The sequence below is a fragment of the Olea europaea genome, chromosome 1 (assembly GCF_002742605.1).
Source record: "Olea europaea var. sylvestris chromosome 1, O_europaea_v1, whole genome shotgun sequence".
Lineage (NCBI taxonomy): Eukaryota > Viridiplantae > Streptophyta > Magnoliopsida > Lamiales > Oleaceae > Olea > Olea europaea.
In genome coordinates this window covers 16,751,904-16,770,248 of record NC_036237.1, presented here as the reverse complement: position 1 = coordinate 16,770,248, position 18,345 = coordinate 16,751,904, and the positions used below count along the sequence as shown (strand labels likewise).

The following is an 18,345-nucleotide window of genomic DNA, read 5'->3' as shown; positions in this document are numbered from 1 at the left end:
TTAATTTTTGTTTGAAAACTAATATTTAAAAACACTTGTCATTTCGGAAGTGCTTTTAAAGGAAATTACATTGAATCAACTCTCTCTAAAATCATTTCCCTCTAAAAGCTTTTCTAATTACCAAAATCACTTTAACAAAATTAGCCAAACAGATTCAAAAGCAATTTTTGGGTCTCAAAAACCTCTTTTGACTTTTCAAAAGTCATGCCAAACGGACTCATAATCGAGTCACAATCCATGCAATATTATCATCTTTTCACTCATTTCATCACTTTTAGTAAAAGAAGAAAAAGTAATATTGGTACTATTTTACGATGCAAGTGGAGGAAGTGGATAAGTTAACCCAAATTGTGATAATTTATGATTCATTTACTAGGAAACTTGCAAAACGTCCTACTTGATGCCCTATCATGATATGTGGCGGAAGTTCGAAATTATTGAGTGAGTGGAATTGTTTGTGGATAGAATTGTTATCTTTTTGCACTTCGGTTTTCGTCTCTTGCTATAGACTTTCATTTTTGTTCAATTCGTGGAGATTTACATTTTATAACAGATTCTCTTTAGTCACTTATAGATAATTATATATTTTTATCTCTCTATTATATTCTAAAATTGTTATTATTATATTTAATATAGCTAGTTGAAATTTCATTATAAATGCTTTATATTGCTTATTTATTATTATTTTCTCTAATTTTTATATTTTATACTCTTTACAATTATACACTAAGTTTAGAAACTTATGATATCATAATATTAAAAATGCAATCTTTTGCATCATATGTTTAAATCTTGGATTTTTTTAGTTCATTTTTTATTAATATATTACTTCAATTTTAGTTTGTCTATTAATTGGAAATCAACATTCATAAAAATATGACTAATATTAAATAACTATTATAGAAAAGGATTAAAAAATAATCTTGTTAAAATTTAAATAATTTTTTTTTCTGAATTAAACTTTATTAAAAAAAAATAAGAAAGCAAATATAATCATATAAAGTATGACACAAGAGAGAAGGATAAAATGAGAAATTTATGTTAAGATATGAGAGTTATTAAATTTTTGGAAAATATTATTGTTTTATTATTTGTTGTCCTATTTGTCTTCTTTGATGGGATCCACATTATTTTGAGGTAATAAAAATATATAAGTGAAGAAGTAGAGTGCGATTTTATTTTATCTTGATGAGAAATCGTAATCATGATAAGGACATTGTTTACAAGTCAACTTTTCATTTATGCATAGTGTTACAATGACTAGGAAGACATTTGGTAAAACTTGACATCAAATATAAAATTGAATCTCAAAGAATTAAAGGAATAGTCCAACCCGAAATGGGAAATGATACTCCTTCCATCTCACAAATGTAGATTTGTTTCCATTTTCACACATATTAAAAAATATAATTAATATAGTTAGAAAGATAAATTTTTCTTCCAATTTTTCTAATATAACCCTATATTAAATACTGATTTAAATAAGAATAGTTCATATTTATTGATAACAAAGTGCATTAAATAAAAACATATTTGAAATTTTAATAACTAACTATACTCTCAACAAGGAAAGTTGACTATAATTTGGAATGACAAAAAAGGAAATTAAACTTATTTTTATGGGACGAAAGGTGTATTATATAATGAATATTATTAATATGAATCACCAACATACCACACACGACTAGATGCAGAGCCAACAAGAGCTAATACAATGCTTCTGTTTGTAGGTATTATGAGCATATCAAATGATCAGATGTAAGTCGTCGAAACCTATTATATCGGACGAGAAAATGTTCCAAATCTATTCTATTAGAATTTTCTCAAGGTTCATATTTGACGCTAGTAAGTGTTTCTTGTCACTTGAACTAATTTATAAAAAGAAATTAAAAAAAGGAGAAAAAATAAAATAAAATAATGAAGAGGAGAAAGAAGGATAATATGGGGATTGGATATTTTTGTCAAATTTAACCCTAAAAATCCACAGGGCCAAAGATATTTTTTTAAACAAAAATTAAAAACTCGTCCCAAAATAGTTTCAGAAGCGGTTATACCTCGGACCTCAGATGCAAGCACAAACAAGAAACGCAGTCACCTATTGCGCCTCCGAAGAATTTCACGGCGAGGTCACACACTCTCTCTAAAGTATTTACCGTAATTCTTAACTCTAATTTTCCACGCTTCATCTTCGTCGTTAACGTTATTTTCAAATGTTTAGAACCATGCCTTTTGAGATTGTATAATGAATTCAATGTTATAATTTCTAGTTGGGAATTTTGATCTGTTAATTTTTTTGGCAACTGTTCACTCTGTTTCAAGATCATTTACTCAATTTAGCAGCTTTACTTTAATGGGTTCCTTTTAAAATTGAAATTTTAACACTTTCTGGTTTGAAAAACTGAATCTTTTAGATTTGGCTACATCGAGGTGGGATAAAATTTGTGAATTTTTGGTGGTTTTGCGTTGCACATGAGAACACATCGGTACTGCATTTTGCATTTGTTTTGATTTTTGTTATTTTTACGCTTTACAATAGAATGCTGATTGAGATTTTTATTTTTTATTTTCTAATGGTGGGATTAGGTTTATTTAGTCTTGTTGATCAATCTGTTTCAAGATCATTTACTGAATTTAGCAGCTTCACTTTAATGGGTTCCGTTTAAAATTGAAATATTAACACTTTCTGGTTAGAAAAACTGAATCTTTTAGATTTAGCTGCATTGAGGTGGATAAAAATCATGAATTTTTGGTGGTTTTTCGTTTCACATGAGAACACATTGGTACTGCATTTTGCATTTGATGTGATTTTATTTATGTTTACGCTGTAAAATAGAGTGCTGATTGACAATTTTTTTTTTTTTTAATGGTGGGATTAGGTTAATTTAGTCTTGTTGATCAATGGACCAGAGGATTGATCATGAGAAAAGATTGCACACTGTATCAGATTATTCTGGAAATGAAGGGATGAAAAGAAGGAACCAAAATGATGAAAAAGAACCAAATGGCATTGGACCAGATGATACAGTTTACCGTTATTTGTGTCCATTGAGAAAAATTGGGAGCATTATTGGAATTGGTGGGGATATTGCGAAGCAATTGAGAGCAGAAACCCATGCAAGGATTAGGATTAGTGAGACTATCCCAGGGTGTGATGAACGTGTAGTCACCATTTATAGCACAACTGATGAAACAAATAGTTATGGGGAGGACCTAGTTTCACCAGCACAAGATGCCCTTTTTCGGGTGCACGACTTGGTGGTCACTGAGGAGTCGCCTGTGAATGGTGCATTTGAGGAGCCTCTGCACGTCACTTTGCGTTTGCTTGTGCCTTCTGATCAGATAGGTTGTGTGATTGGGAAAGGAGGACAAATAATTCAGAACATACGCAGTGAAACTGGTACTCAGATCAGAATTTTGGGTAGTGAACATTTGCCACCTTGTGCTCTGAGTTCTGATGAACTTATCCAGGTAGTGAACCCTTTGTAACTGGTATTCTTATTTTCTTTCACTCATTTTCCACCCACTATATTAATTTACTTGTTGCTCACAATAATTCTATTTTTTTTTATTTTTTTTTGAAATGGATGTTAAGAATTGTATTTTCAGTATTATGGTTTATCTGGTGGGATCTTGAGAGAAAGCATGCAGGATAGTTTCAAACCTTTTAGAATTAATAAGATGGTTTGTTTTGCAGTAGCTTGTCTTAAAAATATAAAGAGAATCTATAAAAAATTTCATGATGTCTAAAGATGGTTAGTTTGGGTTTCATAAGATGATGGTGAAATTTCTCCTGTGAATGATATTACATTAATCTCCTCTTATTTGTGCTATGAAAATGAAAAGTATGCTTGGGGTTTTCTGATGTTGCTTTTTATTGTTTTGTGTGAAGAGTGGTTGGAAGATATCAGTGATGATTTTTACAGTTAGTACATGTTCAATTCTCAGATAACCGGGGAAGCTACTGTAGTGAAGAAAGCTCTATACCAAGTTTCATCTTGTCTTCATGATAACCCCTCAAGGTCACAGCATTTGCTCTTGTCGACATCCAGCATTTATAGATCTGGAATAGCATTCAACAATCCAAATGTTGGTGGCCCTCTTATGGGCATGACTTTGTCAATGGGTCCTTATGTGAGTTCTTATACTGCGAAGGAGTTCTCACTTCGTTTGATTTGTCCAACTGAAAATATAGGAGCTGTGATTGGAAAAGGCGGTGTTATTATTAAACAAATAAGACAGGAATCAGGGGCATTCATTAAAGTTGATAGCTCTGGTGCTGAAGGAGATGATTGTGTTATATCCATATCAGCAAAGGAGGTGAGCATGATTTTGTGTAGTTTTTACCAATCATAATTAAGAATAACCAAGACAGGATGTTTGTGTTGACCTAAGATTTTATATCTCAGAAATTTGATGCTCCTTCGCGGACTATCGATGCAACAATGCGGTTGCAACCACGGTGCAGTGAGAGAATAGAGAGAGAGTCAGGTGATCCTGTTCTCACCACTCGTCTTCTTGTACCAAGCTCTAGAATTGGATGTCTTATTGGTAAAGGTGGGGCTATCGTGAAAGAGATGAGAAATACTACACGAGCTAATATCCGGATTCTTTCTGACGAACATGTTCCCAAAGTTGCATCTGAAGACGATGAGATGGTCCAGGTTGATGACTTTGTTTTTGTGCACATGTGCAGGGCGGTCTGTCCATCTATATGCCATCCTGTTTTACCTGTCTCCCTGTTTGCTTGTCTTGTCTCTACATTTTCATTCTCATTCATATAGTTGTCACATTTGAAAAGATGTTAGAATGTTTGTAGTTGTCACATTTTCATTCTCATTCATACATATGATGCTGACCAGATTACTGGAGACCCGAATGCGGCTAGAGCTGCCTTACTACAAGTATTGATACGCTTGAGGGCAAATGTATTTGAGACTCAGGGAACTTCATCTGGATTTCCTACACCTGCTCCATATCCTCAAGCATCACCAGACATGTCTGATGGCCCGAAATATACGATTCGTGATAATAAATCAAGAAATCATGGATATTCAAACTACTCAGGTGGTTATGACCCCAAAAATTTGCCACCAGATGAAAGTTATGGGAGTTATGATGCTTCACAGGTATCGTCTACCAATTTGTTTAGTAAGATTGAATGCTTTCTGATTCTCATTATTGGAACCACATTAATGTTATAATAATTGATAATGTGATGATCCTTTTTAAAAACATACATTTCTAGTATGGAACTGGTACACCAAATGTTTTCTTTAGCATCTATTTAATTGCCACACAAACTTTCACCTGTTGTCCCCAACCTGATCCATGTTCAATGCTCTAGATTGTCGGTGAAAGTGGTTATGGAGCATATGGTGTTTATTCATCTGGTCATTCTGGTGGTTCTGGGTAAACTTTTGGCCCTCCTAAAATTTGTCCTCTCCCCTTCTCACTGTCAACATATATAATCTTTTATTGTTTTCTTCAACTATCAATCTTGCTTGAAAGGTTTGGTTAGATCTAGTTATTTCATCCAAGCTCATAGTTTGTGACCACTCTTACCAGGTTATCTAGGCAGAATCCAGTTTCATCTGAAAAATCTTATGGTTACTAGAGTTTCTGGCTGTCAAGGCATGGAGGTGATACCTCGATTCCTTTTTCCTTGTTCAATCTTAATATTATAATATACAAGCCCATCCTCTTTGTGCTGCATGTTTACCCTCTTCTTTTTAAGTAGCCTAAAGCATATATTTGTTTCTAATAGTCCTTTTCCCCCCCTTCCCTTTCACAGTTCCATTAATACAGATATGGTGTGTGATGCCTGAAGCTAGCCGATTGCCTTTTTAATGATGCCTTCAGCCCAGGACCAGAAGACGGAAGACCTGCTCAACGAGACATGAGAAAATCTGATCTATTTTTGCCCTTAAATTTCTTTCTTTCTTTTGATATCACAATTGGTGTCTTGTAATGAGAGCTGTTATGTTGATTATGGTCTTGTACTAGCCTAAAGTTTTCTACTTTCATGAAGTGATGCAGCTTGTAGAAGTTCAATTCCAGTGAATTGTTGCATATTTGTAAAACTTTTGGACACAGTGACTAGTATCGTTTGCTCATTTTGTTTCACCCCAGCTGTAAAGATATGTCTTCCCATGATATCTATGTTTCTATTCACGACATGTTTCAGTATGCAGGCTTCTCAATATATGAGCTCTCTTTGTTTGTTATAATATGCTTACCTGCTTATATAATGCTATCTTACTCCAAATGCAACATTTTGGTTCTCATGTAAATTTTTCCTCTATGGAGTTTGCAAGCATTGTGAAAGTGCTTTAAGCATTCTCCTATGCTTCTGATATCACTTCACATTTTAGTAATGTTTACCCATCATTAATAACATTTGCACACTACACGTAATCTTTTCAGGTCAGAAGCCTATAAATTCACTTCTGTAATTTGTTGATTAGCCCCAACTTGTTCTTGGGATTCATTGATTTTATCTGCATTCAGAGAGGTATAATTCAGTATGTTCAAGGATATTTGTGATTTAATATTACGCTTGCTTGTTTTTAAGTGAGGTGCATCATTGCTCAATCTGACATGTTTATATGATTTTTATTTGGCAGGATTGACAGATAATTCATTTCTTTTAGCATTTACAGTAAGGTAAGCATTTCTATCAAATGAATTGAATGGGATATGAGGTTGTAAGATTCTCATCGGCCATGAACCATTAGTGAAGGTGAGCTGTCTTTTGTCTCCTTTTCATAGTTCTTTAATTTGATTAAAAGAGATCATTTAAGAGAACAAACTGATTTCTGAGAGAGAGAGAGATGCATTATACTTATTGCTTCTGATCATCATGGGTTTCCTGCTTTGCTTTGGAGACAAACGATAGTAAGATGGATTTTGCCAAAGAATAAAATAAAATATGTTGAACGAAGTGATTTATATACTTGATTTCATATTAGGTTGCTATATACTATGCCTTTATGCTAGGTAGAACAACCATATACTTTTTAAATTGGTGCTATTTATCAAGTAAATGAAGCAGAGCTTTTGTATCAACATCTGGAACTTTGATTGATTAACATTGTTCATAGTCCTCCCATTGACCACTTGTTTCTGTTGGCTATGCATAAAAGGTTTTATCTTATTAGTAAATATATAAGTTTAAAATAGATGATTTGTTTATTGGTCGAACTGATTTTCAAATAAGTTGTTTTTCTTTACTTGAAAATAAGAAAATTAACATAACTGAACACTATAGAAATTAAAAAGTTGCTTAAACCTTAATGCTCGTAAAAAAAAAAAAAAAAAAAAAAAAAAAAAAAAAAAAAAAAAAAAAAAAAAAATAAGAAAATTAACATAACTGAACATTTTTTTTCTTGTAATTTGTTAATTTTGCATGTTAACTAGATCATGCACCTTATGCAATGGGGATTTTAAGGTGGTTTTATGCTTCCTCAAACTGAACTTTTATTATTAACGAATTCGATATCTATTACTCTAGTATTTGAAAGTAGCCACTGGCATGTCAAATTCATGTTTTCAGAGCTGAATGAAATTTTTATAAATGAGTGTCAGTAATTTACGAGCACGAAATCTTTCTTTGCTCTAGTGCTCAGTCAAATAACCTCCTCTATTAGCTTGAACAAGGAAAAACAAGAGGGGGATAATTTATTTATACTTGCATCATCACGGCTTGCCCGGATAAGTAGAGCAGGTAGAAATCTAGAAAGACATGTTTTTACCTTTTGGGTTGCTGAGGGAATCAAAAGTATATTGTTTCATGTCAGCAAAACCTAATTCCACATTGGTATTTTCTGATTGGTGAATGACATAGGAAAATACAAACATGCTTATGTAAGTTAATTTGTATAAAATATCCTGTCGCCTTGGACAGTTAAGAACAGTTGAATTATAATTACAGCTGAGAAATCACTGAATTAAGCAGTGAAAAATGAAGGCTGGAGGTGCGGTTGAAGGTGGTGAAGTAACAAAAGTACCAGGAGGGAACAGGGCGATTGCCATAATAGACCTTATTCTCAGAATTATGGCCATTTTTGGAACATTGGCAAGTGCTGTGGCAATGGCAACAACGGATGAAACTCTTCCTTTCATCACTCAGTTCATACAATTCAAGGCTCAGTACGATGACATTCCGACCTTCAGGTTAGTTAATTACTCGTATTATGTTGTTTAATTAGTGTTTTGATTGCGGCTGGTTCAACCAGGAGCGCGAAACCTGGTCTGGTTATAGCCTAAAAACTATTGTTAGACAACCGAAGGGTTCAACCTCGAACTGGATGAACCAGCCACAAGTTCTCTGAATCTCCTGGATGCATGTTTTATTTTTTATTTACCTTTCATTGGACCTCGTTTTTATCCTTGTCAACCATTTGATGTTTAAACTTTCTTAAAACATTGGTTAATATTAATAATTTCAAGCCATTTATTGTAAGGAATTGACCCCTTTTTCTCCTTCAATTGCAAAGGGTTTTCGTGATTGTAAATGCAACAGTATGTGGATATCTAGTCTTGTCTCTAGCCATTTCCACCTTTCATATTTTCAGGAGCAGAGCAGCAAAGACTAGAGCAGTGCTAATCTTTTTGGACTCGGTAAGAGATCTATTCTTCCCATCTCACTTATATAAACTCAATCGCATTAATCAGATGCTTTGAGACTTTGGTTCAGCCATAGACCTATGAAACAATATACGATTTGGGCAACATTAAGATTGCCAGATGGAGAGCATTGGAAATAAGCCTTCACCTTCCGCCTAATCTTACAATAGATCTGTTTCATAAAGAGATTCTTCATTCCTCTGCTCGAAACAGTTGGATATAAATAGGAATACAGATAATTGTATTTGATTTGTCACCTATTTACCAACTTGAGCTCTTAGAGAGTCGATTTATCATGCAATCAAAGTGGACAGGAGTCCTTGATATTTATACCCTATTCGTGAGAGTCCTTTCATCTCAAACAAACAAATTAGAAGAGGGGAAGTAAACCAAGACTATGACAGGACAGTTATAGTTTCTTTGGATCTTGAGTAGAGTTCACAAGGAATCGAAAGAGTGGTGAAAAAAGATTCATAAAAACTGTTAAACGGATTTCTAGCAACCCTAAAACTAACATGCTAAACCTCAAAAATGGTGCAGATAATGCTGGCTGCAGTCACTGCTGTAGCCTCAGCAGCAGCAGCAATTGTGTATTTGGCACATAATGGGAATGCATCAGCTAACTGGTCTGCTATTTGCCAACAATTCCAAAACTTCTGTGAGCGAATTTCTGGTTCTCTTATTGGCTCATTTGGTGCAGCACTTATTTTTATTCTGCTTATCATTCTGTCAGCCATAGCATTATGTAGACTCTGATGACACTCAAATGGATATACTGTTGTTGCCTCTACCTCTATCTGATGTGTAATTTTATATCGAGTACTTGGACGCGTAATGTTATCTTTTGTAATGTAGTTCTCGCTATCAAACACGATGTTTATATGTGACATCTAAAGTTGTCGACATAAAGAATCTTAATCGAGTGAGAGCCCACATAGAATGGGACTCTAAGAACTAAGACTCTCAGACTCCATTAATACATATTCTACAAGTAGGCAACTTTGACCATTTTTAGCCATCTACTTCGCAATACAGACTTAAGTACGAGAGAGTGAATTGCATTTTTTGTCACCCTTCTACTACAACAGTTTTCTTGAGAGAAATTGTATCAACTATTATTACTAGACAAGTATATAATAGGACTCGGAAACTTTTAACAACAAAGTCATTATGTCTTCAAGTTCTATCAATTTGCCTGTAATTGTCTTTAATTCTAACAATCAATATTCATGTGAAAATGCTAGAAATTTTCTTCAAAGCAACCCACTTTCTCCACTATAATACGTACTTCATATGCTGCTCTGGAAAAAAAAAATTATGGATTTCTCAGTTTCTACTAAGATCTTTTCCGTTTCAGTCGTTACAATCTGCTACTTATCGTAACGCAAGTATCAGAAGAACTCTTCCGGCAGATGCATCTTTTTGTATTATGCTAACAAGGCGACAAGATCGTCGATCGATTTCAATGTCTTCTCGTAGTATAGATACGATTCATACACCTTCGGAGTCCGAATGTAATAATCGAACTGTAAAATCAGTCACCAAAGTTTTAAGTAAAAAAGAAAGCATACCTTCGCGAAAAGGTTAAAAAAGATATTGTTGAACCCTATATGAATATGAACATATATGGTATGCAGTAATGTATATGACTGGCTTAAGTCTACCTTACTAAACGAGTTATACATGTTAAAAACGAAGTCAATTACAAGCTTATACGAGCAACTAACCTCGGCCATGTTATCGACCAAATCATTAGCAGTCTGAACATAGGAATTTCGTCGGCTTTGAGGCACCATTGTCATGGCAGTTTTCATATCCTGTGAAAGATAAGCTTGCTTTAAACGTATGTAATACAAAACATACCTCCATGACATGGTTTCCAGCATGCCCCTAATGCTATGAAGTCCTTCGGCAGTCTGTCGAATTCTTGCCACCGAATCTTCCGGCGACAATCCAGGCTCGAAGAACCTCTCCCGGAGAAACGACCGGGTACCCCAATTCTCGGCTAGTGCCAACGGGGTGGCATGGAGGCCTAGAGCCACCGAAGTGGCTAGAAATGACGACAAAAAACTTCGTCGTTGGGTCCGATTTTCTTGATCAGATGTGGTTGCCTGGATTCTTGGAAATGAACGGTGATTGTGTAGTTCATTTTTGTGTGCAGCGGTGGTTTGAGATCGAAAAATGGTTGTGGAGTTTGAGAAGATGAAGCTCATGGCTTAATTTAGTTCATGGAAGATTGCCGTGTGAAGGAGATGGAAACTGAAGTTTGGGGCAGGTAGAGTGGATTAGTTTGTTGCATTGTGTTACAACCTGGACCTTTGCTTTTGGTGACATGGTATTCATTATCCTCCTCTTTTTATTTTTATTTTTATTTTTGTTATTTTTTAATTTTTTTAAAGAGCCCCTGTAGACCTATTTTATTCCATAATATATTTAAAAAATATGTGCCTATTTTATTCTATGTTACTGTTTTATATATATGTAAAAATTTAAACTTTCTTTCTTTTTTTTTTTGTTACCCCCTTAAATTTCATTTAAATAAGAAAACCATGAACCGGCCTTTAATCTGGTCCGGTTCTCATTCATTAACCGAAAAATGAAACCCGGCTAGTAATCCGTCAATTAGGCCGATTTTCCGGGTTTAACTGTGAACCGAAAAACCGGCCACGATTTTTCCCGAGTGATTTATTATTATTATTATTTTAAAAAAACCTTTTAACTACCTTAATGGGCCACCCATTGCAATTGAAGGCCCAAGTAACTTTCTTTATACAAGTGACTCTCATATACCTCCTTTTTAAAGGAGAACATTCTTTCAATATTTTAGTAATCTTTTAATATGGGATACTAGCCCCTTTTTAAAGGAGACTCTTCTTCTAATGTTGTTGTCGTCTTCCAATGTGGGATACTAGCCAATTGTCATTTCTAAATGTTTACTAATTTACTTCATCATTTTTATTAACACTAGTCGCTATCATGTGTGTTGCATGAATTTTGTATTTAGCGTATTTTTAGTAGTATATGAATTTTAGTTTTTTCGGAAAGTTTTTGAAACAATATCTAAAAATATTTCCATGATATAAGAAAATAATTGCAAATTATTTTTACAATTGCATAGCAGTATGTTATCTAGAAAAAATATGCTTGTATATTTCATGCTTAAACAAGAAATATACAAACTATTTTGTTTGTATTCTTTGATAGTGTTATATGATTGGATTGAATGTAAATATTATATTTCTAAATTTTGTGTAATTCAATATTGTAAAATTAAAAAAAAAAACTCTCAGCACAGTGCAGAAAGAATTGAACCAAGTACGAAGTAAAAATAAAAAATAAAAAAATGTGGGGAGAGAAAAAAACCTCTTCGCATAGCGCGAAGAGAGTTGAACCATGTGCGCAGAGTTGACAAACTCTTCGCACAGTGTAGAAAGATGACAAACCAACTCATGGAGTTTATATATACTAAATTTTTTTTTTTTTTAATGTTGTTGTTATGATGTGTGTGTGGAAGAATATTTGTCAATTATCATAAACAAAATTTTTCAAAAAATGTAAAAAATAAAAATGCATAATAAATATTTTTATTACGCTAATAAAATTACAATAATTTTTTTTTTTACAAATAACATAAAAAAATCATTTTTATTTTCAACAAAAAAATACATTTAAAAATTAGCAATTTCATAACTATTTTTTTTAATTCTTGAAAATACAATTATAAAAAAGGAAACAATATTGAATTACAACATTTAATACTTAAGAAATTCAATATTAAATAAATTTTATACATTTATAACAAATTATAAATTCATATATGCAGCTTATCGTATTTGAAGACAAGCTTACCGTATATGCTGCCTACTGTATTTGCAGCTTACGTATTTGCAGCATATCGTATTTGCAAACAACTTACCGTATTTGTTGTCTACCGTGTTTGCAACTTACCGTGTTTGCAGCCTATCGTATTTGCAAACAATTTACTTTATTTTCACCTTACCGTATTTACAGCTTCCGTATATGCTAGTATTTGCAACTTATCGTATATGCTGCCTACAGTATTCGCAGCTTACTGTATTTTTATATACCGATTTTTGCACTTACAAATACCAATAATGCAGAACACCGTACATTCACTTACCAAACCGAATTTCAAAAAAATTTCCAGATTTTTATTTTTTCAACATAAGTATAAAATAAACATTAAATATATATGAAGCACAAAATATAAATGCATATAAATATGGTGCTCAGTTTTCAATTTTTCAATATTGAATTACACAAAATTTAGAAATATAATTTTCACATTCAACTCAATCATATCAACACTATCAAATAATACAAGCAAAATAATTTGTATAATCTCGTATATTTCTTATTCAAATATAAAATATACAAGTATATTTTTTCTAGATGACACGATACTATTATACAATTGTAAAAATAATTTACAATTATTTTCTTATATCATGAAAATATTTCTAGATATTGCTTCAAAAACTTTCCAAAAAATTAAAATTCATACACTAATAAAAATAGGATAAATACAAAATTCGTACAACGCACGTGACAGTCACTGTGCGGATATTTTTTTTATTTCGCACTATACGGAGAGTTTGCCAACTCTCTGCACTATAGAAAGAGTTTTTCTTCATTTTTTACTCCACACATAATTTGTCATCTTTCCACACTGTGCGGAGAGTTTATTTTTATTTTTTTTAAAGCTCATGTGTGCGAAGAGTTTTTTTTTTCAACATAAACATAAAATAAATATTATATATGTATGAAGCACCTAATATAAATGTATATGAATATGGTGCTCAATCTTCAATTTTTCAATATTGACTTACACAAAATTTAGAAATATAATCTTCATATATTAACTCAATTATATCAATACTATCAAAGAATACAAGTAAAATAATTTGTATAATCTCATATATTTCTTATTCAAGTATGAAATATACAAGTATATTTTTTTTAGATAACACAATACTGTTATGCAATTGTAAAAATAATTTGCAATTATTTTCTTATATCATGGAAATATTTCTAAATATTGCTTCAAAAGCTTTCCAAAAAACTAAAATGCATACACTGATAAAAATACGATAAATACAAAATTCGTACAACGCACGTGACAGTCACTTTGCAGAGAGTTTTTTTTTTTTTTTTACTTTGCACTATACGGAGAGTTTCTCAACTCTCCGCACATGTTTTGCCATCTCTCCGCACTGTGCGAAGAGTTTATTATTATTTTTTTAAAAGCTCACGCACAATGTGCGAAGAGTTTTTTTTTTTCTCATGGCAGTTTATATTTACTAAAATTATTATTATTTTTTAATACTAGTGACATGAATGTGGAAGAATATTTGTTTGACATAAACATAATGAAAAATAAAAAATGACATCATGAATAATAAAATTGAATTAATTTACTATTGTATCAATAGTAGACCTTCTTTCCCCTTGTTATTAGAAGTTAGAAATCATAAAACCCAACAAGATTATAATTTTCAATTTTGAACAAAGCAAATTATTGTGAACATATTAATTGTTAGTTTTTGAGGTTATAAAATAAATTACTTTAATAAATCTAATTAAGAAAAATGGGTTATATTTACTTTTAATGAGAAAACTAAAATTTAAAAATCTATTATAGTTATGATATTTTATTGTTTATTTGTGTATTTATTTATTTAATTTGCCATCGGTTCGATACCGGTTCGACCTTTTAAACCTCGACCCTCTTCCTTTTTCGGGTCAATGCCCAAGTCAGTTTTTAAAACATTGTGAAATTCTCATTAAAAAATGATAAATGAAAAGTGAAAGAAAAGATAACGCATATTGCTGCATTATTTATTTATTTATTTTTTCATACGTCGCTGTAAAACTATCTTTCTTTTTAAACTTCAAAAAATAGGATTTCATATTTTTCCTCTTCGATTTTGCTAAAAATATTATTTATAGTAAAAAAAAATTTTTAAAAAAAATTATAGTTAAGGCCGGTTTGTCCACCATTTCAAATTTTTTTAGAAACTCGTTTTTAATCATACATTTTCAGGATAAATATATCGTACGTAAATTTTAAACATTTTCCTATTTTTTTAATCACACATTAACGCCTTATATAGCATTGTAAGCATGATATTTTATTTAGGTATAATATTATTAGTTTCCTTCCTTTGCAGGTTTTGTTTGCTCTTCTCGTAGAATATAAACATATGTATTTCATTAGAAATCTAATCTTTAGTGGCTTAAGAATTGATTATCTTCTTCTCTTAGTTGTTCTTCTTTAGTTAATCTATCAAATTAGTTTACATTGCTTTCATGGTATCAAAGCTGAAATTTGTGCGTTGAATTCGATCCTTTCATTCCATTCGTTCTCAAACAATTCGTGAAATTGGAAATAATCAAAAACCAATTTTGTGTTTAGCCGCTACTGAAAATACACAATATCTCTTAAACCTAACATTTGTACGAAGATGGGAATCATGTTTGGGTTCGCTGTGACAAGATAATCATCTCTTATCGGCATGTGTACGGTAACGTGCGATACTCCAACGATGAGTGAACAACGTTGACAAAAGAAAATGTGGCTTGTGTAAGCACGTAACACATTTTCTGGGGTAGATTCAAAGAGACAGTTTGTTCCTTGGTTAGTTTTCGATCGTTTAGTAGTATTAGTTTGGTTGTATGTGCACTATACAGTATATTCCGATTGTAGTTTGTGGCGGTACGTTGATTTTATAAGAAATGAGTGATTTATTTACTTCGTAGTTGATTATTTGTTGATTCTATGATGGCAACTGAAAAGGATGGCTAACTTCAATCCCTTAGTGTCTGATTAAATGGTAAAAATTACACATATTAGAGTGTCGTGATGAAGATTTTTCTAAAAGGAAAAGATCGTGGAATTATGTTAGTCGAACTGTCGTGAAACCCAAGAATACCGCTGATAATTATATGATAGAGTTAGATAATTGGGAGGTTAACAATTCGAAAATTTTTATTTGGATTCATAACTTTGTTGGGCAGTCATTGTTCCACAGTTGGTGAAGTTTGAAACAACAAAGGAAATTTGGGATCACTTTAAGAAACTATCCTCCAATCCCATGTTAACTGATTTAACTGAGCAGTTTCAGAGGTTCTTAACCACGCGGTCACATGCTATGTCAGCTTCTACATGTATATGCAATGACGAACCCAAGGAGGGGTCATCCAGGGTCAAGTGACCCTCCAAATCTTGATGTTACTTTTTTTTTTCTTTTTTTATTCTATTATAAGTCTTGTTTGATATCGATTAAAATCAAAATTTTAATTTAAATCAAAGTTAATAATTTATTTTAATAACACATTTTCATGAAATCCTTAACTTTTTAATTTTTATCAAGATTTACTAAAAATTTGATTTTAATCCCCACCAAACAAGGACAAAATCACAATAATTTTGAATTTTTTTCTTTTCTCTTACTTTGTTTTACTCTGCTTCACACCATTTACCAAAACCTTTAGTTCTTCTATTTGTTTAAAATTTTCTACAAATTATCACATCTACTACAAATTCTTACTTTTCAATCAAATTTTCAACTAATTAGAATTTAAATTTGTATTTTCTCCTATCCTATTTGTGTACATAGAATGTATTTAAACTGATTATATCCAATTTAACTTATATTTAACAAATTTTATTTATTTGATTGAATATTGGTCATATGTTTTTTCAATCACTTGAATTGATTACACTATAAATTTTTTAAATATAAATATGAATTTTCTTGTGATGAGCAAAATATAAATAATTGTTCGAAACCAAATGCATGAAAATTATGAGCAAAATATTAATGAAAATTGTTTTTAAATGTAAATTTGCATTTTCTCGAATCGAGTATAAATCATTCAAAAGTCAATAACAAAGTATTCGATTTGTACAGAGTTTGATTGTGCCCCCTATCTAAAAATCTCTGCGTCCGCCCTTGCGTATATGTTTGTCATCTCCGAGTCTATAAGATATTTCTTCTTTATGGATCTTTGACTCAGATACTTCTAAACACACGTCATCTGACTCAAAATTTCGTGTCCTTCTAACTTATCTATATCAGTTATGACTACTGATGGCATTCCATTGTCCTCAGCAAATGTTGGTTCTATTAACACACATAATTTATTGCAATGTTTACTGTGTTCCAACTTTTACTTTGAATCTTATTTCAATTGGTCACTTGTATGATCTTGGTAACTTGGTTCAGTTTTCTTTTCCTGCTTGTCATATGCAGGATTCTCGATCTCAGAAACTAATTAGGATAAACTGTAGACAATAAGGGTTATATGTTCTGGATAATTTGAAACCATCACATGTTGTAGTCTCTGGTGTTGACTTGTCATCTTTTTCTTTAAATTCTTCTTCTTCTAATTTTTATTTCTAACATTATGTTTTCGCTAGTTGTTTGAGATTTTTAGTTTTTAAGGATCAATTAGGAAATTTGCAAACTAATAATATTATGCTAAAATGCTATATAATGCTAACAATTCTCCCAAAAATACTACCCCCTCCGTCCCAATTATATAGGCTAGATTTCCTTTTTCTTTTGTCCCAAATATATAGACTTATTTCCTAATTTAAAAATTTTGGTTTGTTCCTTTACCATTATACCCTTATTCAATTTTTCTCACTTAATATGTTAACTTTTTAAAATCATCCAAATACGCACATTCCCACTTTTTGGAAACATGAAACAACTCTCATTTCTTCGTCTTCAAATTAAATCATTCAAATTCTTTACTAATTCTAATAATAATTTACTACTACATAGTAAAAACTAAATAGAAGTAAATTATGAAAGATTTTGGTAAAAATTAAATTTTCAATGACAATGATATTAAAGAAGATTTCTTAATCCGTGTGAAAATTAAACAAGCTTATATAATTGGTACGAATGGAGTACTTCAAAAGGAAAATGCTCTTTGTACAGAGCTTTCCTACAGGGGTCTTACCAACCCCTTTGTAGGGATCGGTCCCACATGAAAAATAATAATAATTACGTCGTGGGTGTATTGCCTGGCAGCGATCTGTAAAACATGCTCCATTTCAAAACTCCTTTTTTTAAAAGAACTCTTTTAAATGGACATAATTAGTGGCAATGAGCTTTTCAAAAATTGAGCCAATCTGGGGCATACACCCTTGCAGCGATCTGTAAAACATGCTCCATTTCAAAACTCCTTTTTTCAAAAGAACTCTTTTAAAGAGTAATGCTACCCTTACAGAACCAAGGTGCTGCCATACAACACACAAACGCGGGGTTCACATAAATTTTTTTTTAATACAGGTGGGGCCCCTGTACAGTGAGGGGCTCTGTAAGTCATCTGTGAGAAAATGTCTGTAGATTGGGCATTGCTCTCTTTTAAATGGACATAAATAGTGGCAATGAGCTTTTTGAAAATTGAGCCAATTTGGGGCATTAATAATCATCGATGACCAATGCAAGAGTTTTGAAAAATGATCTTTTTAAAAAGTAAATGTACGGTTGCAATCAATAGTCCAAATGAACAAAAATTTTGGATAACAGCTGAGGACTTTATTCAATAAAAATTGGAGTAAGTACAGTTAAATCTCGATAAAGTAATACCCTCGGGACCGGAAAAAAATATTCATTTAGCGAGGTTATTTATTTATCGATAAATGAATAAATTATTCATTTATTGATAAATAAATATTTATTA

General features: G+C 31.9%; 3 protein-coding genes across 9 annotated transcripts; 2 read left to right on the top strand and 1 right to left on the bottom strand.

Moving 5' to 3' along the window:
* The first annotated feature begins 1,990 nt into the window (after positions 1 to 1,990).
* On the top strand, positions 1,991 to 6,123 carry LOC111395793 (KH domain-containing protein HEN4-like). 4 transcript variants are annotated; one of them, XM_023021944.1, is made up of 8 exons: positions 1,991 to 2,126; positions 2,877 to 3,468; positions 3,946 to 4,317; positions 4,407 to 4,661; positions 4,860 to 5,126; positions 5,345 to 5,409; positions 5,566 to 5,639; positions 5,792 to 6,123. In XM_023021944.1, the coding sequence occupies exons 2-7, from the start codon at positions 2,899 to 2,901 to the stop codon at positions 5,612 to 5,614; spliced, it is 1,578 nt and encodes a 525-aa protein (XP_022877712.1). In that variant the 5' UTR covers positions 1,991 to 2,126; positions 2,877 to 2,898; the 3' UTR covers positions 5,615 to 5,639; positions 5,792 to 6,123. The 4 variants fall into 4 exon arrangements, 3 of the variants coding, with proteins under 3 accessions (XP_022877712.1, XP_022877722.1, XP_022877729.1); XM_023021954.1 differs by having other exon boundaries at positions 2,003 to 2,145; XM_023021961.1 differs by having other exon boundaries at positions 2,010 to 2,154.
* A 267-nt stretch (positions 6,124 to 6,390) lies between these two features.
* Positions 6,391 to 9,929, top strand: LOC111395820 (casparian strip membrane protein 1-like). 3 transcript variants are annotated; one of them, XM_023022004.1, is made up of 5 exons: positions 6,391 to 6,511; positions 6,624 to 6,663; positions 7,931 to 8,172; positions 8,496 to 8,619; positions 9,166 to 9,929. In XM_023022004.1, the coding sequence occupies exons 3-5, from the start codon at positions 7,961 to 7,963 to the stop codon at positions 9,379 to 9,381; spliced, it is 552 nt and encodes a 183-aa protein (XP_022877772.1). In that variant the 5' UTR covers positions 6,391 to 6,511; positions 6,624 to 6,663; positions 7,931 to 7,960; the 3' UTR covers positions 9,382 to 9,929. The 3 variants fall into 3 exon arrangements, with proteins under 3 accessions (XP_022877772.1, XP_022877780.1, XP_022877763.1); XM_023022012.1 differs by having other exon boundaries at positions 6,624 to 6,739; positions 8,574 to 8,619; XM_023021995.1 differs by having other exon boundaries at positions 6,624 to 6,739.
* Positions 9,618 to 10,941, bottom strand: LOC111395812 (photosynthetic NDH subunit of lumenal location 2, chloroplastic). 2 transcript variants are annotated; one of them, XR_002702874.1, is made up of 3 exons: positions 10,353 to 10,941; positions 9,990 to 10,151; positions 9,618 to 9,959 (listed from the first exon to the last, which is right to left on the bottom strand). XR_002702874.1 is itself a non-coding variant. In XM_023021978.1 (2 exons), the coding sequence occupies exons 1-2, from the start codon at positions 10,836 to 10,838 to the stop codon at positions 10,053 to 10,055; spliced, it is 585 nt and encodes a 194-aa protein (XP_022877746.1). In that variant the 5' UTR covers positions 10,839 to 10,941; the 3' UTR covers positions 9,663 to 10,052. The 2 variants fall into 2 exon arrangements, 1 of the variants encoding a protein (XP_022877746.1); XM_023021978.1 differs by having other exon boundaries at positions 9,663 to 10,151.
* Between the last annotated feature and the right edge of the window lie 7,404 nt (positions 10,942 to 18,345).